Source organism: Carcharodon carcharias, chromosome 25, assembly GCF_017639515.1.
Source record: "Carcharodon carcharias isolate sCarCar2 chromosome 25, sCarCar2.pri, whole genome shotgun sequence".
Taxonomy (NCBI): domain Eukaryota; kingdom Metazoa; phylum Chordata; class Chondrichthyes; order Lamniformes; family Lamnidae; genus Carcharodon; species Carcharodon carcharias.
Window position 1 is genome coordinate 15,522,576 of NC_054491.1, and position 17,114 is coordinate 15,539,689.

Genomic DNA, 17,114 nt, shown 5'->3' on the forward strand with positions numbered 1-17,114 from the left:
AACCCTGTAGGTTACATCTTCTCAAGTGCGTATCCAAGTATATATTTCTTGCATGATAAGGTTTTTTCCCTCTACTGCCCTTTCAGACAATGAGTTTCAGATCCCCACCACCCTTGGGGGGAAAATTTGCTCCTCGACTGTTCTCTAATTCACCCATCAATTAACTTAAATCTATGCTCCCGGGAGCAGAAATAGGTCCTTCTTATCCACTCTATCTAGGCCCCTAATAATTTTTTACAGCTCAATTAAATCTCCCCTCAATTTCCTCCATTCCAAAGAAAATAAACCCAGCCTATCCAATCTTTTCTCATTGCTAAAATTCTCCATTCCTGCCATCATCCTTGTTTATCTCTTCTGTAGCCTGTCCAGTGTGATCTCATCCTCCCCATAAGACAGTGACCAGAACTGTGCACAGTACTCTAGCTGAGGTCGAACTAACATAACCTCCCTGCTCTTATTCTCTAGGCATCAGCCCATAAAGGAAAGTATCCCATAAGCCTTGTTGACCATCTTGTCTACCTGCTACCTTCAGATATCAGTGAACATGCACTCTTTGGTTCCCTCTGTTTCTCTATACTTTCCAGAATCTTACCATCAATTGTTTGTTCCCTTGCCTTGCTTGTTCTCCCCAAATATATTACCTCACACTGCTCTGGATTCAATTCCATTTGCTACTTTTCTGCCCATCTGACTTGTCCATTGATACTTTCCTGCAGTCTACAACTTTCTTTTTCACTACCAACCACATGGCCAATTTTCAGATAATCTGCAAACTTCTTAATCATGGCCCCTACATTTAAATTTAAATCACTGATACAGACTACGAACAGCAATGGACACAATACTTGAGCCCTGCGGAATCTCACTGGAAACAGTTTCCTTTCACAAACACTCAGCGACCATGAACCCTTGCTTCCCACCACTGAACCAGTTTTGGATCCAACTTGCCACTTCCCCTTGGATCCCATAAACTTACTGAACAGTCTGCAATGTGGAATTTTGTAAGAGAATTGTGTTAAGATCCATATGGACCACGTTAGACATGCTACCCTCATTGACCTTCCTTGCCGTCTCCTCAAAAAAATTCAATCAAGTAAGTCAACAGAGACAGTTTACTTTTAAAAATGTATAATGTCCTGAAAATAGATTTACACTAGTTCCATAACTCATTTGACAAGATGTTAGCGTGAGACTTTCATGAGTCTAATATTTCACTTCTACAACGTAAGATTTCATGATGAGTTATGTCAAGAGAGAGAAAGAGGGAAAGAGAGAGATTGCTCAAGCTCCGTGACACAATGGGGAATATTGAATTTTCATTGCTTGTAACATGCCTCAGTATAATTAAATAGTCACAAGGTAGTACAGAGTAGAGTAGTAAAGTACTACAACAGTACTGCTGAAAAAAGAGGCATGCTGTCAAAGTTTCTCATCTGGTACACTTGCTGTTCACAACAGGTAGAGTGCTGACTGTACTCAACCAGTTCATGTTTGCAAAACTCAGAACATAGGGCAGAATTTTTAGGTTGGCGGGCAGGCATGATCGGCGGATCCGGGATCGACGAGGGAATGGACCACCGACCGCCATTGGCCCCCGACTCCAATTTCATGCAGGCTGGCCAGTTAACGGCCAGCCAGCGTGAAGCGCAGACTGAGAAGTTCAGCTCTGCCGGGGTGGGGGCGGGAGGAGGGTGAGCGCTGACAGAAAGCTGCCTCAGGAGCTGAAGACCTAAAAAGCATTAAATAAAGTTTTTAAAGTTAGGAAAAATATATCCAAGAATCACAATCAGTCACCTAAACATATACATGATAAAAAAATGCTGTCCATAGATTTTTATTTTTATTTCATTTAATTACGGAAGCCTCATCCTGCCCTTGGATGAGGTTTCATGAAAAATGCAAAGTCTGCCTGGCCAATTCGTCCGTTCGCCAACCACAAGGTTGGACTGGCAATGTAAAATTAAAGACAATTGCGCCATTAATGAACTTAATTGGCCTCTTGATTGCTGGCAAGCACGCTTCCGACTTTTATGGCGCCCGCCAACCAAATATTGCGTGAGCACAAAATGACGTCGGGATGCTCGCCCGACCTCATCTCATGCAATTTCATACTGGATCAGGTCAGATGTGCACCTGCCCGCTGAGCTAAAAATTCTGCCCATAGTGTCCGTTAGATGTGATTCCGCGATTTGACAGCACTTACTGAATAATCCAGAGTGCGCTAAGAATTACACTAACAGCCGATTTAAGAATATCAATTGGGCTCGCAATTTGGCTCATTATGCTTGCTTGAAACACATATATTCACATGCAGGTCCCTGTCCTCTGCAAACAGAAAATGTCCAGCTGTTGCACCTTTCTCAATTAAACAAAAGTATGGGAGACAACTGTTCCCTGTGGCAATTCCTGTGCCAATGTCTTGACCAATCAGTCAACTTGCCTTTTGTGAATTTTAACAAGAGCTTGGGGATAACTATTCCTGGTTCATTCTCCATGGCAACGCCTCAACCTCAAAGTCCACTTGATAACCAATCCTTAACAACCCTTTTCTCTCGCTGTATAAATTGTTGTTCCCTTTGACATTTGGTATTCTTGCATTTGTCCTGATTAGGGCAAAATGAAAAGTTTTAACAGCATGTCTCTTTTTTCAGCAAAACTAAATAAAAAAATAAAACCTTAATTAATCTACTTGTGAAGTAAGGTGTGTTCTAGTAAATCTTACAGCCTATCAGCTTACATTAGTGATAATATTTCAGGTTACATTTATCATATAAACTGATAATATTATGAAATATTATGTCAGTTGTATGATAAAGCAGTATGCATTTTTTTATTTAACTATTAGTATGGAATAGAAATAACACTAGAAATAACTTAAAAAGGTGTGAGATACATGGTGAATAAAATAGAAACGTAGGAATGAACCAAACAGTCATAGAGTTAACTTTCATCACTGCTTTCATCATTGCTTTGTGTTTTAGTTCTAAAGCAAGTTATCAATCTGCTTCCAAGACAGGGGAAGAATTCAGTGTGATTTTGAGATTTTGTAATAAAAGCTAATAGTATGACTTCAGCAACGTACATGTGGATTGCTAGAGATGACTAGTTATGAACAACCCTGACTGAATTTTCTAGACCTGGGCAATGTTCAGGCTTGGGCTGACAAGTGGCAAGTATCGTTTGTACCATGCAAGTGCCAGGCAATGAACATCTCCAACAAGAGAGAATATAACCATCACCCTATGACATTCAATGGAATGGGCTGAGGTGGAGTCCCTGTGTTTCCAGCCATCCCTCTCTCCCATGGGTGCTTGGCTTCCTATCACTTTCCCATCTCCTATCCTTTACAGGTTGGTGGAGGTTATGAGGGAAGGATTTATTTTGGGATGAAGGCTTGTGGACAAGCTCATAATCATCAGCCAGAGTTGCTACCTAGGCAGACCCTTATAACTCCTTCGAATCCTATCCTGACCCCTTTTACTTCTACTGGCCGAGCTCCAGCCTTGTTAAATTCAGGTGGCTCCTCCCTAGCCACTTTAATCATCATGGGCTCTCTCACCCCTTTCTGTTCTCCGCACCTCGGCAGATCCACGCTGCCTTTCTCCAGCCTATTCAGGGAATATTATCCACCAGTCTGCCTCAGCTGCCTCCACCCCCCTATGCAGCTCACGCGGTCAGATCTCCCTTTTTTGCTGTCTTCTTTGGAAAGCTTCCTCTCTCTCCCTTTCTTCCGTATTGCTTTTTTCTCTCTCCCTCCTTTTCTTATTATCAAAAGTAATTTCCATCTGTCCTAGAAATGCACTGACTTCGAATGTAGGCTTTTGTGCTTTTTGAATTGTAAACCCAAGAAAACCTGTAACAGTCTTTTTTTAAAAACAAAAACAGAATTACCTGGAAAAACTCAGCAAGTCTGGCAGCATCGGCGGAGAAGAAAAGAGTTGACGTTTCGAGTCCTCATGACCCTTCAACAGAACTTTAAATTGCTCCTAGGGAACAGTTTACTTTCACCACTCCAATTCTCTCATTGTGGGATCCATCTTGGCAATAACCCTCCAGATTTCTGTTATGACCACATGAGAAGTGATAAAAAAAAATGACTCCACCCCTCCCCCTGTCCCATCCTACCGTTCCAGGTCTGACTGTCAGGATTTTTTATGAACTTAGGGAGGATGTGGTTTGCCAGTACTGCAGGAGTCCCACTGTGTACGCTTTCAGATTATAAATAACTAAACAGATTTTTTGAGTTTAAGCAAAGAATAAGCTGAGTTTATTGATACTACTTCCCGAATTTAAAAATAAAATAAAGCTAGACCAATCACAACCACTATTCATGTGTCCTGAACATTCCCCAATTCTCCACACGTACACTAGTACAGATGGTAGAATAAGAGGATAAGCTGAAAGATTTTCCCAGTTCGTGAATAAGAAAAACAAAGGAATATGCAGTTAACTGTCCTTTGGCTGCAGTGATTCCACGTTGCGGCCGTTTTGTTCAGTTGTCTTTTTGGCTGTAGTTGTATGGAGCGCATTTACACGTTTTATTCCCAAATTCCTCAGTTTGCAATAGATTTCTCTTAGGATGGTTACTTTGCAAATTCTGACATAATACTTCAGAGAGAGAGAGAAAAAAAAACAGCCTTTTTGCAGCCTTTCAGTACAACATTCTGATCTCTGACCTCTCTGGCTTGGTAAATAGTTCTTAAGGTCCTGCTGGCTGTATTTTCCAGAGAAATTTGATTAATCCATGTCTGCTGTGGTCATTGTTTTCTAGAACAGGTAATTGCATTTTGATGTCTCAGAAACCGATCAGGATATGTGAAAGTCAACAGAAGATGGGGTCTTTCAAGCTCCCCGGGGTGGGGTTTGGGTGTCTGGTCTCTTTTCATCCCACTTGGGTGAAATGCAAGTTGTATATTGTGACTGGCTGGCAGTCCTCCAATGTCTTAATGGGATTACAGTTTATTGTGTTTTAAAATCCAGCCAGAAAAAGAATTAGAAAGTGTATGACCTGATAGAATGCAGGAAAGGAACAAAATCAGGTTGCCTATTCTCATCAAAGAAAAACTTCAATTGAAATATAAGAAGCAGTCCTTTTTAAATAAAAATGAAAATGTATTTTTTGATGAGCCTTTAGAATAGATGTTTGTTAAGGTAACTGGGCTTATGGTTTTTCACTAGAACATGGGTGGATCTGTGGTATTTGACCCCAGAAATATTGATTAAAATCCTGAAATTCTGTAACATAAACAGAGTTTGATTTAGCTAATCCCTCATAAACTGGTAGATTTGATAATGAGCTGGAATCGAGAGATGTTATAACCAAAACACTGATAAAAATTCTGGAATTCTGTTTTTCTGGCCTGCACTGTAGCTGACAGTGACCTATGTGAAACACAACAGTGTAAAAGTTTGAGTGCAAACACCTTTTTAAATTACTCTCTTGTTTGATTCTTAAATGGTCTTTCAGAATGTAATGAAAGTTCACAGAGTTCTGCTGATCCAAATCCAGGAGAGGGTTCACCACATTCAAACAGTTCTTGCTACACCACCACCAAATGTTTCACTGACATCCTGAAAGAACTGAATCCACCATTTGACAACAAACTTCTCACCTACAAACATCCTGATTTGGCCTTTGGAATGGAGCAAGCTGGAGTGTAGTGGATACAGAGGTGAGCTTCAGTACTACTGTTCTAGGGAGAATATGTGTATTTGGCTTGTCTATAGTTGTAGTAGTTTTATTGTGCAAGGGTTTTTCTTCTATTTCTCATAGGTTGCAGTGGCATTTTTATCATCAAAGTAAATATGTGTAGAAAACAGTATTACTTGTACAATAAAGTTATACCTATAAAACTAAAGTATGAGTACAAGAGGCATTGGCTGAGTTTTCCTGGCCTTGTGATGGCAGACTTGGAGGTGAAGAGCCAGGAATATAGAGCGGTGGGTGGGGTGGGGGACAGAGTTGGCCCAATCAGGAGTAAATTTGCAGCCTCGACCTATTTTTGCCATCGGCAGAGCAGAACCGCACGCGCGCGCGCACCCCCCCCCCCCCCCCCCCCCGGGAAGGCCACCAGCTCAATGTCGGCATCCTTCCTGCGCAGGGGGCTCTATGAGGCGCCATGTCCCATTGAAGAGACCTGGAGCATTAATAGCCGCAATCGCAGGGGTATCCCTGCATCTTGGGATTTACCCTCCATCTAAGGACCTCCACCCTAAATTTTGTTTATTTCCACACTACTGTTCTGCCTAGGGAGGGCACCTCCATGTTGGGCTGCCCTCACGGTCCTTGACCTGCTTCAGCAGTGCCCACCTGACCTGGTGGGGCTGCCGACTCTCCAGAGCTGCCAGCCCTCTGATTGGGCCAGCAGCGTCGAGAGCCTGTCCACTATGGCTGCCTCCTGGAAGATTTCAGCGCTGGACTCACTGCCAGCTCTCTCACGGCCTATTTGGTCCTGACATCAAGGCCCCAAAGCTTTTGACAAAATGCAGCCTATTCTGTTTGAATGCAAATATAGGTTACAAATAAGAACACTTCAGTTACCATACTAACATAAAATAGAGTCGTCATATAGTCAAGCAAAATATCAACCCTTGTATCAGCTTGCCTGGTTAGAAGTTAAGTGCCTTGCAATATTTTGTAGCAAGGACTAAAATGCTTATACTGAATGTTTTTCAATAAGATCTCCAGTTATATAAAAACAAGAGATCTGTGATTCCCTGAGGCTCAGTGGGTAGTTTGACTGTCCAATGTGAAGTGAAGCCATTATCACCTGGAAGGTCCCAAGTTTAACTCTGCTGAGTTAGGGTGAACTGGATGAGACAGCAAAAAGGGTGCTGTATTTAACATTGGGCTTCTGTGCTAGGGCTTTGAAACAAAATCAACACTTGATTGCTATCCTGTGACTCTTAATGGAAAGCTTGAGTATGTGAATGTCAGTTGGGGACAGTTTAAGCTTAGCTTTGATGCTGTCCATGGTTAAAATAGTTTGCTACCACTTATTGTCCAGCCCTGCCTGTGAAGAACAACTTCAAGAAGTAGTAGAGAGCTACTTGGGACAGTATCTTCAGGATAGAAAGAAAAATTGAAAGAAAAAATGTAGACACTGTGGGTGGAACATTAACTGTAGCATGCTGTTCCTGACGGCGCGCTCTTGCATTTTTGTTGGTTCCCACGTGATTCCAATTAAAATTTAAAGTACCGGCGATGGCACAGGAGACATATGCGATCACGCGGCGTGAGAAGCTTTACATTGGTGAAACCTGCATCAGCTGACAATGCAGCAGGTACTGGCAGGCTTTAATAGAGACTTCTGGACAAACAGGGACACTCTGCATCACGGCCACAACTTTCCTGCCCTACTTCATTGCCATTAATTTAAGACATATTGAGAGTACAAAGGTGACACAATGTTTTCAAATTTAAAATTCACTTGTAAATATTTTACATTACATTGGTTTCACTTTGTTTGTGTGTGCATCATTATTACTTGTTGAGGTTAGGTTAGCCAGAGAGCTAAATGTACTAGCATGCCTCATGATTGGCAAACATTGATGTTTACAGGGGAGTTAGGGACTTTTCTTTATTGTGGAAGAAACAATGTTGTGCTTTTGTGTTCACTCTTTTATTGAATGTTCATGTTAGTGTCCAGTGTTGTACTTGCTACTCTAAAGAATATGGTTCGAGATCACTCTCAGTGGGGCTAATTGAAATGTTGTAGGTGAACTCAAAGCCCTAGGACTCTGCCAGCCAGCATCCTGAGATGAAACATTTCTTCTAAGATCTATTTTGCTTTTCCATAATTTAAAATTATGTTGTGTTATCCAGTTGGTCCAACTAACCTCAGTATTCTACATTCATGTTATCTATTTAATAATTTATATATCTTGATTAAAGGAAATAAAGACTTGCATTCATAGAGCAACTTTCGTTTCCTCAGATGTCACAGAGCACTTTAGAGGCAATGAAGTACTCTTGAATTTGTAGTCATCGTTGTAATGCAGGAAATGTGGCAGCCAATTTGCACACAGCAATCTTCCAAAACAGCAATATTGCAATGACCAGATTCTACCTTAGTGTTATTAATGAGGGAGAAATATTGCTAGGACACCAAGGATAACTCACCTGCTCTTCTCTGAAATAATGTCATAGAATCTTTTACATACACGCAAGAGAACATGTGGGACCTCAGTTTTAAATTCTCATCTGAAAGACAGCGCCTCCGACAGTGCAGTATCTCCCTGAATACCAATCTGGTGCAGTTAGTTATGGATCAGAATGTCAGTCTTAGATTTTTGTGCTCAAGTCTCTGGAGTAGTACTTGAACCTACAACCTTCAGGCTCGGAGACAAGAATGCTTCCCATTGAGCCATGGCTAATACCATTAAATCCCCCTTAATCTTTCCTCAAATTCTTCTACTTGGATCATTATTGCTTCTCTCCAACAGCTGTATATCCTATTTACAGCATGGCAGTCAGAGCTGACCTTAAAAGTCCAAGTGTGATTTGACCATCAAGATGACCTCTAGATTTAATAATACAAATTTAAGATTACAAAATTGAGAATGCATTGGATTTGGGATAATTTATTGATAGGTGTTCTGTATCTTTTTCGATACTGTACTACAGGATTAATTTAAAATAGCACTGCAGGCAAAGACTTCAGCTTTGTTGCCCATTTACTTCTAGGTAAATAAATACCTAATAGAAGAAAGTTCACCCATCTCCTCAGGGAAATTAGGAATGAACAATAAATGTTTAAAAATCCATTTATAGATAGAACTTCTATTGAATCCTGAGGAAAATATTATAGATTTAGAGCTTCTCCACTCTTCTCCTCTGTTGAAGTCATTGGCTCCTTGTTGACAGACATGCAGCTTACTCTCCAGATCTACCTAGCTATTATTTACCTGTAAGCTTTGTTGGCTAGCTATTTTTTATTACAGCATTCTCGATCCTAATTCTGCTTTCATGTTCACACGCATTTACGACGATCAGTGGACAATGATAACAGCAGGGCCACTGACTGATTTTCGTTCTGCCACTTGCAAGCCAGTACTACTTAGTTTAGGGCTCCAGCTAACTTTCCATGGACTAGCGATCGAACCTGGAACCTTGCCACTCTGTGCTACTCATTGAGCTATCAAGGGAGCTAGGACACAAATTACAGTTAGCAAATTGAAAAATTGCAAACTAACCACTAGGTTTTTTTTTGTTCTTCCACAGATGAGTGTGTCCAGCTTTGAGGTGAAAGGTCCATTTTGCCAACAGTATCTAGCAGCATCACGCCAAAACTTCATTGTATTTCTTTCCAGCACAATATCGTGACTTGTCTGCTGTCAGTTGAGGGGTTGTGCTACTTGCCACACCTGTCAGTACCAGTCATGAGGAGAAGAGAAGACTGAAGTTTTCAAAATTACAAAAAGAGAAAAAGCAAACAGCCATGACTCCCAGACATCCTCGTGCGTCAAGCCCTTTCGCCCTGGCCTTACCCTGCAGAAACAAAACCCCTCCAAGCCCTGTGATGTCACTTTATCCAGGGAGAGTAACTGAGCAGTGCAGCATGCGCCCTGAGGCCTAATTTACTCTGTGAGCAATAAGACTGCTTGCTGTCCCTCTGATACTCCTCCATTTTTGATTTTTGCCTAACAGTGGTGCAATATGCTTTGTTTTCCTAAGTTTTATTTTCCAGTGTTTGTCATTGTGCTTTCTTTCTCATGTTAATTTCTGCATCATTTACCAAAAAAAGCGTACGGCCATTTTTTAAAAGCAAGTTAGCTTTTATGGTTTTTATTTCCCATCCACATAGAACCTGTTAAGTTACCTTAAGATATCAATTAAATAAACCGTGTGTTAAAAAGAAATTGTCAAAATAGATGATTTTGTTATATTTGAATTGTAACTTGCACCTTTGTTAAAGTATTTTCCCTTTTTATGGCATTGTAATGTGACTTGTTTCCTTGTGCCAGGTGAAATTTGTTAATGTTAGCCCTTTGAAATTTCACAGTGCGTATTATGTTTCTATGTCATGCCATTTTTTTATATATATTAATACACCCAGAACCTGCCCAAAGACCAGGTTTCGGGCTTCTTTCTGAACTCTAAAACTGATCAGAAAATGAAATTTACGTTGAAAGATTTAGCTGCTTCACAAAGAGGAAGAAGCAGAACTTCGAAAGGAATTTGCACGTACGGAAAGAAAGACTACAACTAAGCCAGTCAAGCAGTGTTTAACTGTGATTTTAATAATCATGGTTTTAAAAAAGTAGCTCCGGACAGAGAATTTTTAGACCTGATGAAAATTTAAATATCACCCATTTATCTGCTTCTAAACTACACATCTGTCCAACTTCTGTCATTTGTATATTTTTTGTTCCATTTATTTGATGAAAAAACGTCAAAAACTTGACATTCAGCTGTTTAACGGGAAGGTACCAAGGAAACACTGAAAGCTTTTATTGTATGTATCTTTTCTTTGTTTACATGACACTGTATTTATGGGAGAGTCAACTGCCAATCTAAGGAAAAAAAATCAGAACTGAAATGCAGTGCCATCTCTCATTTGTAACACATTTTTAATGTTGCTTTGTATTGTAGTAATCAATACGCAGTATATGTTGAATGTATATTAATATACTTTGCTATTTCTGTTTCGGAAATGTTGAGAAGTATTTTTTTCTTGTTTATGTTGGACAAAAGGTTCAGTGATCTAGTACATTGTGTGGGTCACTTGCAACTAGTAATTTAGTTGGAAAGTGGGATCATGACAAATAAAACCTATGTAATTTGATCAAATGTAACAAATGTTACTTATTTAGTTAATAGTAAGCACTTTCCTAAGTTCCCTTCTCTTTGCTTTTACAGTATATTACCTCTGCAATATTTTATTGGGCATAGGCATAAAGTAGATAGGCTATTGATTCTTCTGCACTGACACCAATAGGTTTGTTAGACTAGGAAGTCAGTAGGCATAATAATGGATTGTTGATCTTTCAGGTGCATTTGCACCACACCATAATGCAATATTGTACCTTAAAATGATCTGCCGAAATGTGTTGTGGTAAAAATATGTGCATTTGATACTTAAGGATATTGGTCCAAAGCTCAACATTAGCAGTTGGTTACCTTTACTGCAGGCACAATGAAAAACTAGTACTTTAATTTGGAACAAGTGCAATATCCACTTACATTGATCTATGTTGTTGGGTAAAAGTGTTATGATGATGGATAAAATATATCCAAACAGTTAATGCTTTGTGACAATTTAAGAGATTTGTTGCTACTGCATTTTATAATCAATGGCCACTAGAAAATTTTGGACTTGAATTTATATAGTGCCATATGTTCTCAAAACGCTTAAACATTCATAAAATCTCTAATATAATGTATCCCCTGCCTTCTTAATTCTAGCTTCTTGTTTTATTGTGGAACTCCAAAATGGTAATACACCCTAACTCTCAGCAAAAAATTCTCATTCTTCAGAAACAATCTCATTCTGCCATTGCCATATTTGACTGGGCAAGTTTAAAAGAACAGCAAGAAAGAAAGTAATAACTATTAGGAATTAGCAGGCTGATACAAGGGAGGTGTGAGCCAGGAATCCAGTAGATATGTACATCAAAGTTGGAATTTAAGTACTGGCAGTGATCAAAGCTATGCAAATACTATTAATATCCAGAATTGTGCATGTTTTCTAATATTAATTATTGAGTCAAATGAAAGGTTTTTTTTGCTATTGAAAATATTATACTTAAAAATCACCATTTAATTATTTAGTATAGTCACTTTCTTTAACAAATGGGAAGTTTTCCCAATATGTTTCTGGATTTCCAAAGTTTGAAATTTGTTAAAAGTATAATATCGCTATATTTTAAATTAAAATGAACAGTTAATTACAGCGAAGGATAACAGTGGTGGGACATCAGTGTTTTCCATATTTGAGGAAAATACATACTTTCTTTATGGTCAACTTAGACTAGTCAAATATAACATGGATTGTGAGTTGAGTAACATTTACAGTACCCTGTTCCAACAATGTGTCTTAACCACAACATTAGGATGAACAGACATATATTCATTCATTCCTTAACATCTTCCAGTGTAAGCAGTTTGTTTTGCTGATTGAGCAATTTCATTTCAGGTGCAGCTCCTTCAATAGAACCTTCCAAACTTGTGACCTCTACTGCTTGGAATAACAAGGGCAACAGGCTCATGGAAACACCACTACCTGCAGGATCCCCATCCAAGTCACACACCTTCCTGACTTGGAAGTGTATCACTGTTCCTTCACTGACGCTGGGTCAAAGCCTGGAACTTCCTCTCTAACAACACTGTGACTGTACTTACAACACATGGAGTGCAGTGGTTCCGGAAGGCAGCTCGCTACCACTTTCACAAGGGCAATTAGGGATGGGCAATAAATGCTGGCCATGCCAGCAACACGCTTATCCCATGAAATAATTTTTTAAAAATCCGTGTGCTAATTATTACATGTGGCAGAATGTCAAATCCTGAAATACCTATTTACCTGCAAATCCTAGTAACTCATAACTATGAACTAAGCTACATAATTGAATCATAAGCCTGGCAAGTTTAGGAATGTTAATCAAACTAAAATGGCTGTTTTTTATATGATTGAACTTGAATACCTTAGAAGTATAAACGGCATAAATTCAGCCATATCCACAGTCATGCAATTACCATTTCTCATTGAAAGGCTACTGCTGATTGGCTACTTACTAAATATCTTTCTCGAAATTTTTTTGAAAAACTATCACTGGATTTATTTTCCATTGTTTAGTTGGTATCCTCCACCTTCCCTGTGGAAAAGTGACCTCTCTGGTTAGCATTTACCCCTTAGTGACATGACATATAATTGCTGAAGTGAGAGAGGAATTCTATGTCACTTCATGTTGCTACTTCTCTCCTACTTAAACAAAAAAGGTGCACTGCAGAGTTGTTTGCAATCTCTACCGGTTTATGTAGGAAACTTTATGAACACTGGCTCGAATCCTAATCTATTTTTCCCTTCCAGATCTTTAGTGTGGATGTAGATGAATTGTGTAGCAGTGATTTTAATCACAACTGCCAATTCTCAGATTCTTGTGAATTCTGTGAATTAAGTTAAAACTAGGTTAACTAACATAAAAAACAGCATTTTACTTTGATTAACATTCCTAAATTGCCAGCCCTATGATTCATATATGTAGCTTAGCTCATAGAACTAAGCTTATGACTAGAATTCACATAAATCTGATATTTGCCTTCCTTTCAACTCATGAAGGCACTTGATATTATACAAATCCACATTGTACTTGTTCACATGCAATGCATTATGTCAAGTTCCCTCCTTTTTCTTAAGGTTTCTCCAGTTGGGCAAAGTCCAATGCACAAGAAAAGGAAGAAGTTGCCTTTGTAGGATGTGTGTTAACTACAGAAGGATGGAAGCCGATAAGGGAGTAGAGCTAGGTTTTTTTCCCACAAAATGTACCAGATTCTGGTGTTAAATCTACATGCTCATCATCTGTTCCCCAGACTTGGGTACATATGTGCTAATTTGGTAATATTGATTTCTTCAAATGTCAAATTAGGTTGGATTTACATATAATCCAACACTCTCACTATAACCATAAAAAGGCATTTCAAATATTAAAACTTTAACGAAAAAGAAATGTACTTCAAGATTGCCATACTTACACTGCCTTAAGCATTACTTTTGTGTGTAGGAAAGGAGAAAAAAAACATGGTAGATATATACCATGGCCTTAATACTGAAGTCCTTTCCAAAATGGGTGAGAGAGTTAGTGGGAAGGAGGAGAGGTGGTTAAAGTCCTGAATGTGGGAAGACATCCCTAACAAACGTTCAATGTCCCACTGCCTTTTTTAAACGGGGGAGTGGATATTGGGGCATCCAAGTGGATGCCTCGTTAACATATTTAAGTCAGGCATCCAAAATATAATATGACCCCGATTTAAAATTTACTTTTACTATACAGCCGAAAAACTCATGAATGAAGGGGATGACATAGGTCTGCTGAGGGAGTATGAGCAGCCAGGGACAAAATTAAAAAGCAGAAGCACTGTTGGGTGGCCGAGTTGTACTATTAATGATAGAGTTGATCTGCAGACACTGCTTGGGTGGAAATATTAAGTTTATTTACAATATACTCAGCAGCATCTAGATGTGTGCTTTCAACTCCAACTCTAAACTGACTGCTGAGGTAACCTGTGCTACTCTCCTATTGGTTACTGCAGATCATGTGATCTTCCTTAAAAAGTATTATTCCCAAAGGTACATTGCACACTAAATAAAACTAATTACTACATTCCTCCCCTTTAACTCAGCTATACATATATTTACAAGTACATATTTTTCAAAACAACATAATATTTACACTGGGTAAGGAATTTACAAGTTCAATCTTTCAGGTGGCTTCCAGGTAGGTGTGGAAAGTCTCTGCTCCACAACTTCAGATTCTTTGTTAGGAAGCTTTTCCGGAGTTGCATGAACATCAGGTGCATCGGTGGGCATTTGCAGTTCTGTATCCTCAACGCTTACAGGAAAATCAGACATGGCAGTCCAGGGAAATGCAGACCCGGTCATCAACACTAGTAGGACCAAATCTTGGTGATTTGTCTCTCTCTTCCTTAAATGGTCCACATGTTCACGGATGGTCCAGCCTTCCACCTCCACGTGGTAAGATAGACATCAAGTCACCGCTTTTATTTCACCCGGTAACCACTTAGGTCCTTCACCGAAGTTCTTCACATATACCACCTCTCCCATGGTAAATTTCCTCTCACGACTATGCCAGTCATGTATAGTTTTCTGGCTTCCCTGATTCCTTTCCACCTACCCCTCTAAATTCAGCATTATTAAGCTCAATCTCATCCTGAGACCTAGTTTCAACAATAACTCCGCAGGCGTGACACCCGATGTTGTATGAGTAGTCCTGTAATGAAAAAAAAGTGTGCTAACTTGGTTGCCAAGGAATTGCCAGTTAACTTTTTCATGCATGCCTGGAATGTCTGAGCCACCCTTTCGGTCAGTCCGTTTGAGGAAGAGTGTACAGTGTGGTTTTCACATGAGTGATACCGTTGAGACTGACAAACCGTTGAAACTCAGCACTTGTAAATGCCTTGCCATGATTGGAAAAGATTACTTCTGATAGTCCATGAATGGCAAAACTCAGACGTAGCTTCTCAATTGTACCGGCCACTGTGTAGTTCAATCAAAAGTGGCTCCCTTCCCTTTGGAGGAACAATCACTCGTGCTCCACACAATAAGATGCCACCCTGGCTGGTTATTTCATTCCTTCTGTTAAAGTATGGTTTCATCAGATAGGGCTCCTGTGACCAACCATGTAGTACTTGTTCTCGTCGTTTTTTAAAAAATTCATTCACCAGATTTGGGCTTCCAGGATTTTGACCCAGCGACAGTGAAGGAACAGCGATATCTTTCCAAGCCAGAATGGTGAGTGAGTTGGAAGGGAACTTGCAGGTGGTGGTGTTCCCATGTGTCTGCTGCCTTTGTCTTTCTATATAGTAGCAGTCATGTGTTTGGAGGTGCTATCTAAGGAGCCATGGTCAGTTCCTGCAGTGCATCTTGTAGGTGGTACATACTGCTGCCACTGTGCATCAGTGGTGAAGGGAGTGAATGTTTGTTTGTGGTTGGGGTGCCAATCAAGCGGGCTGTTTTGACCTGGACAGTGTCCAGCTTCTTGAGTGCCGTGGGAGCTGCACTCATCCAGGCAAGCGGGGAGTATTCCATCATACTCCTGACTTGTGCCTTGTAGACGGTGGATGGGCTTTGGAAGTGAGGAGGTGAGTTACTCGTTGCAGGATTCCTAGACTCTGACCTACTCTTGTAGCCACAGTACGTATGGCTAGTCCAGTTCAATTTCTGGTCAAAGGTAACCCCCAGGATGTTGATAGTGGGGGATTCAGTGGTGGTAATACCATTGAACATCAAGAGACAATGATTGGATTCTATCTTGTTGGAGATGGTCATTGCTTAACATTTGTGTGGTGTGAATGTTACTTGCCACTTGTCAGCCCAAGCCTGGATATTGTCCGGTTCTGGCTGCATTTGGACATGGACTGCTTCAGTATCTGAGGAGTTGCGAATGGTGCTGAACATTGTGCAATCATCAGCGAACATCCCCACTTCTGACCTTATGATGAAGGAAGGTCATTGATGAAGCAGCTGAAGGTGGTTGGGCCAAGGACACGATCCTGAGGAACTCCTGCAGTGATGTCCTGGAGCTGAGAAGACTGACTTTCAACAACCACAACCATCTTCCTTTGTGCTAGGTATGATTCCAACCAGCAGAGAGTTTTCACCCTGATTCACATTGACTTCAGTTTTGCTAGGGTTCCTTGATGCCACACTCAGTCAAATGCTGCTTTGATGTCAAGGGCAGTCACTCTTGACTCATTTCTTGGGTTCAGCTCTTTTGTCCATGCTTGAACCAAGGCTGCAATGAGTTCAAGAACTGAGTGACCCTGGCGGAACCCAAATGGTGTCAGTGAGCAGGTCATTGCTAAGCAAGTGCTGCTTGATAGCACTGTTGATGATCCCTTCCATTAATTTATTGATGATTGAGAGTAGACTGATGGGGTGGTAATTGGCCGGGTTGGGTTTGGCCTGCTTTTTGTGTACAGGACATACCTGGGCAATTTTCCACATAGCCGGGTAGATGCCAGTGTTGTAGTTGTGCTGGAACAGCTTGGCTAGGGGCGCGACAAGTTTTGCAGCACAAGTCTTCAGTAGTATTGCAGGAATATTGTCAAAGCCCATGGTCTTTGCAATATCCAGCACCTCAGCCATTTCTTGATATCACGTGGAGTGAATCGAATTGGTTGAAGACTGGCATCTGTGATGCTGGGGTCCTCCGGAGGAGGCCGAGATGGATCATCCACTTGGCGCTTCTAGCTGAAGATTGTTGCAAATGTTTCAGCCTTATCTTTTACACTGATGTGCTGGGCTCCTCCATCATTGAGGATGGGGATATTTGTGGAACCTCTTCCTCCAGTGAGTTATTTAATCGTCCACCACCATTCACGACTGGAAGTGGCAGGACTGCAGAGCTTAGATATGATCTTTGTTGTGAGATTG

At 40.4% G+C, this 17,114-nt stretch overlaps 1 protein-coding gene across 3 annotated transcripts in view; it reads left to right on the forward strand.

The window, feature by feature from the left end:
• The window catches only part of sik3 (SIK family kinase 3), a 313,609-nt gene extending 302,822 nt beyond the window's left edge, over positions 1–10,787 (forward strand). For all 3 annotated transcript variants that reach the window (XM_041174165.1, XM_041174167.1, XM_041174166.1), the window contains 2 exons: positions 5,468–5,672; positions 9,224–10,787. In XM_041174165.1, coding sequence (XP_041030099.1) covers positions 5,468–5,661 — 194 coding nt within the window. In that variant the 3' untranslated portion in view covers positions 5,662–5,672; positions 9,224–10,787. The remainder of the gene's footprint in view (positions 1–5,467; positions 5,673–9,223) is intronic.
• Positions 10,788–17,114: the final 6,327 nt, after the last annotated feature.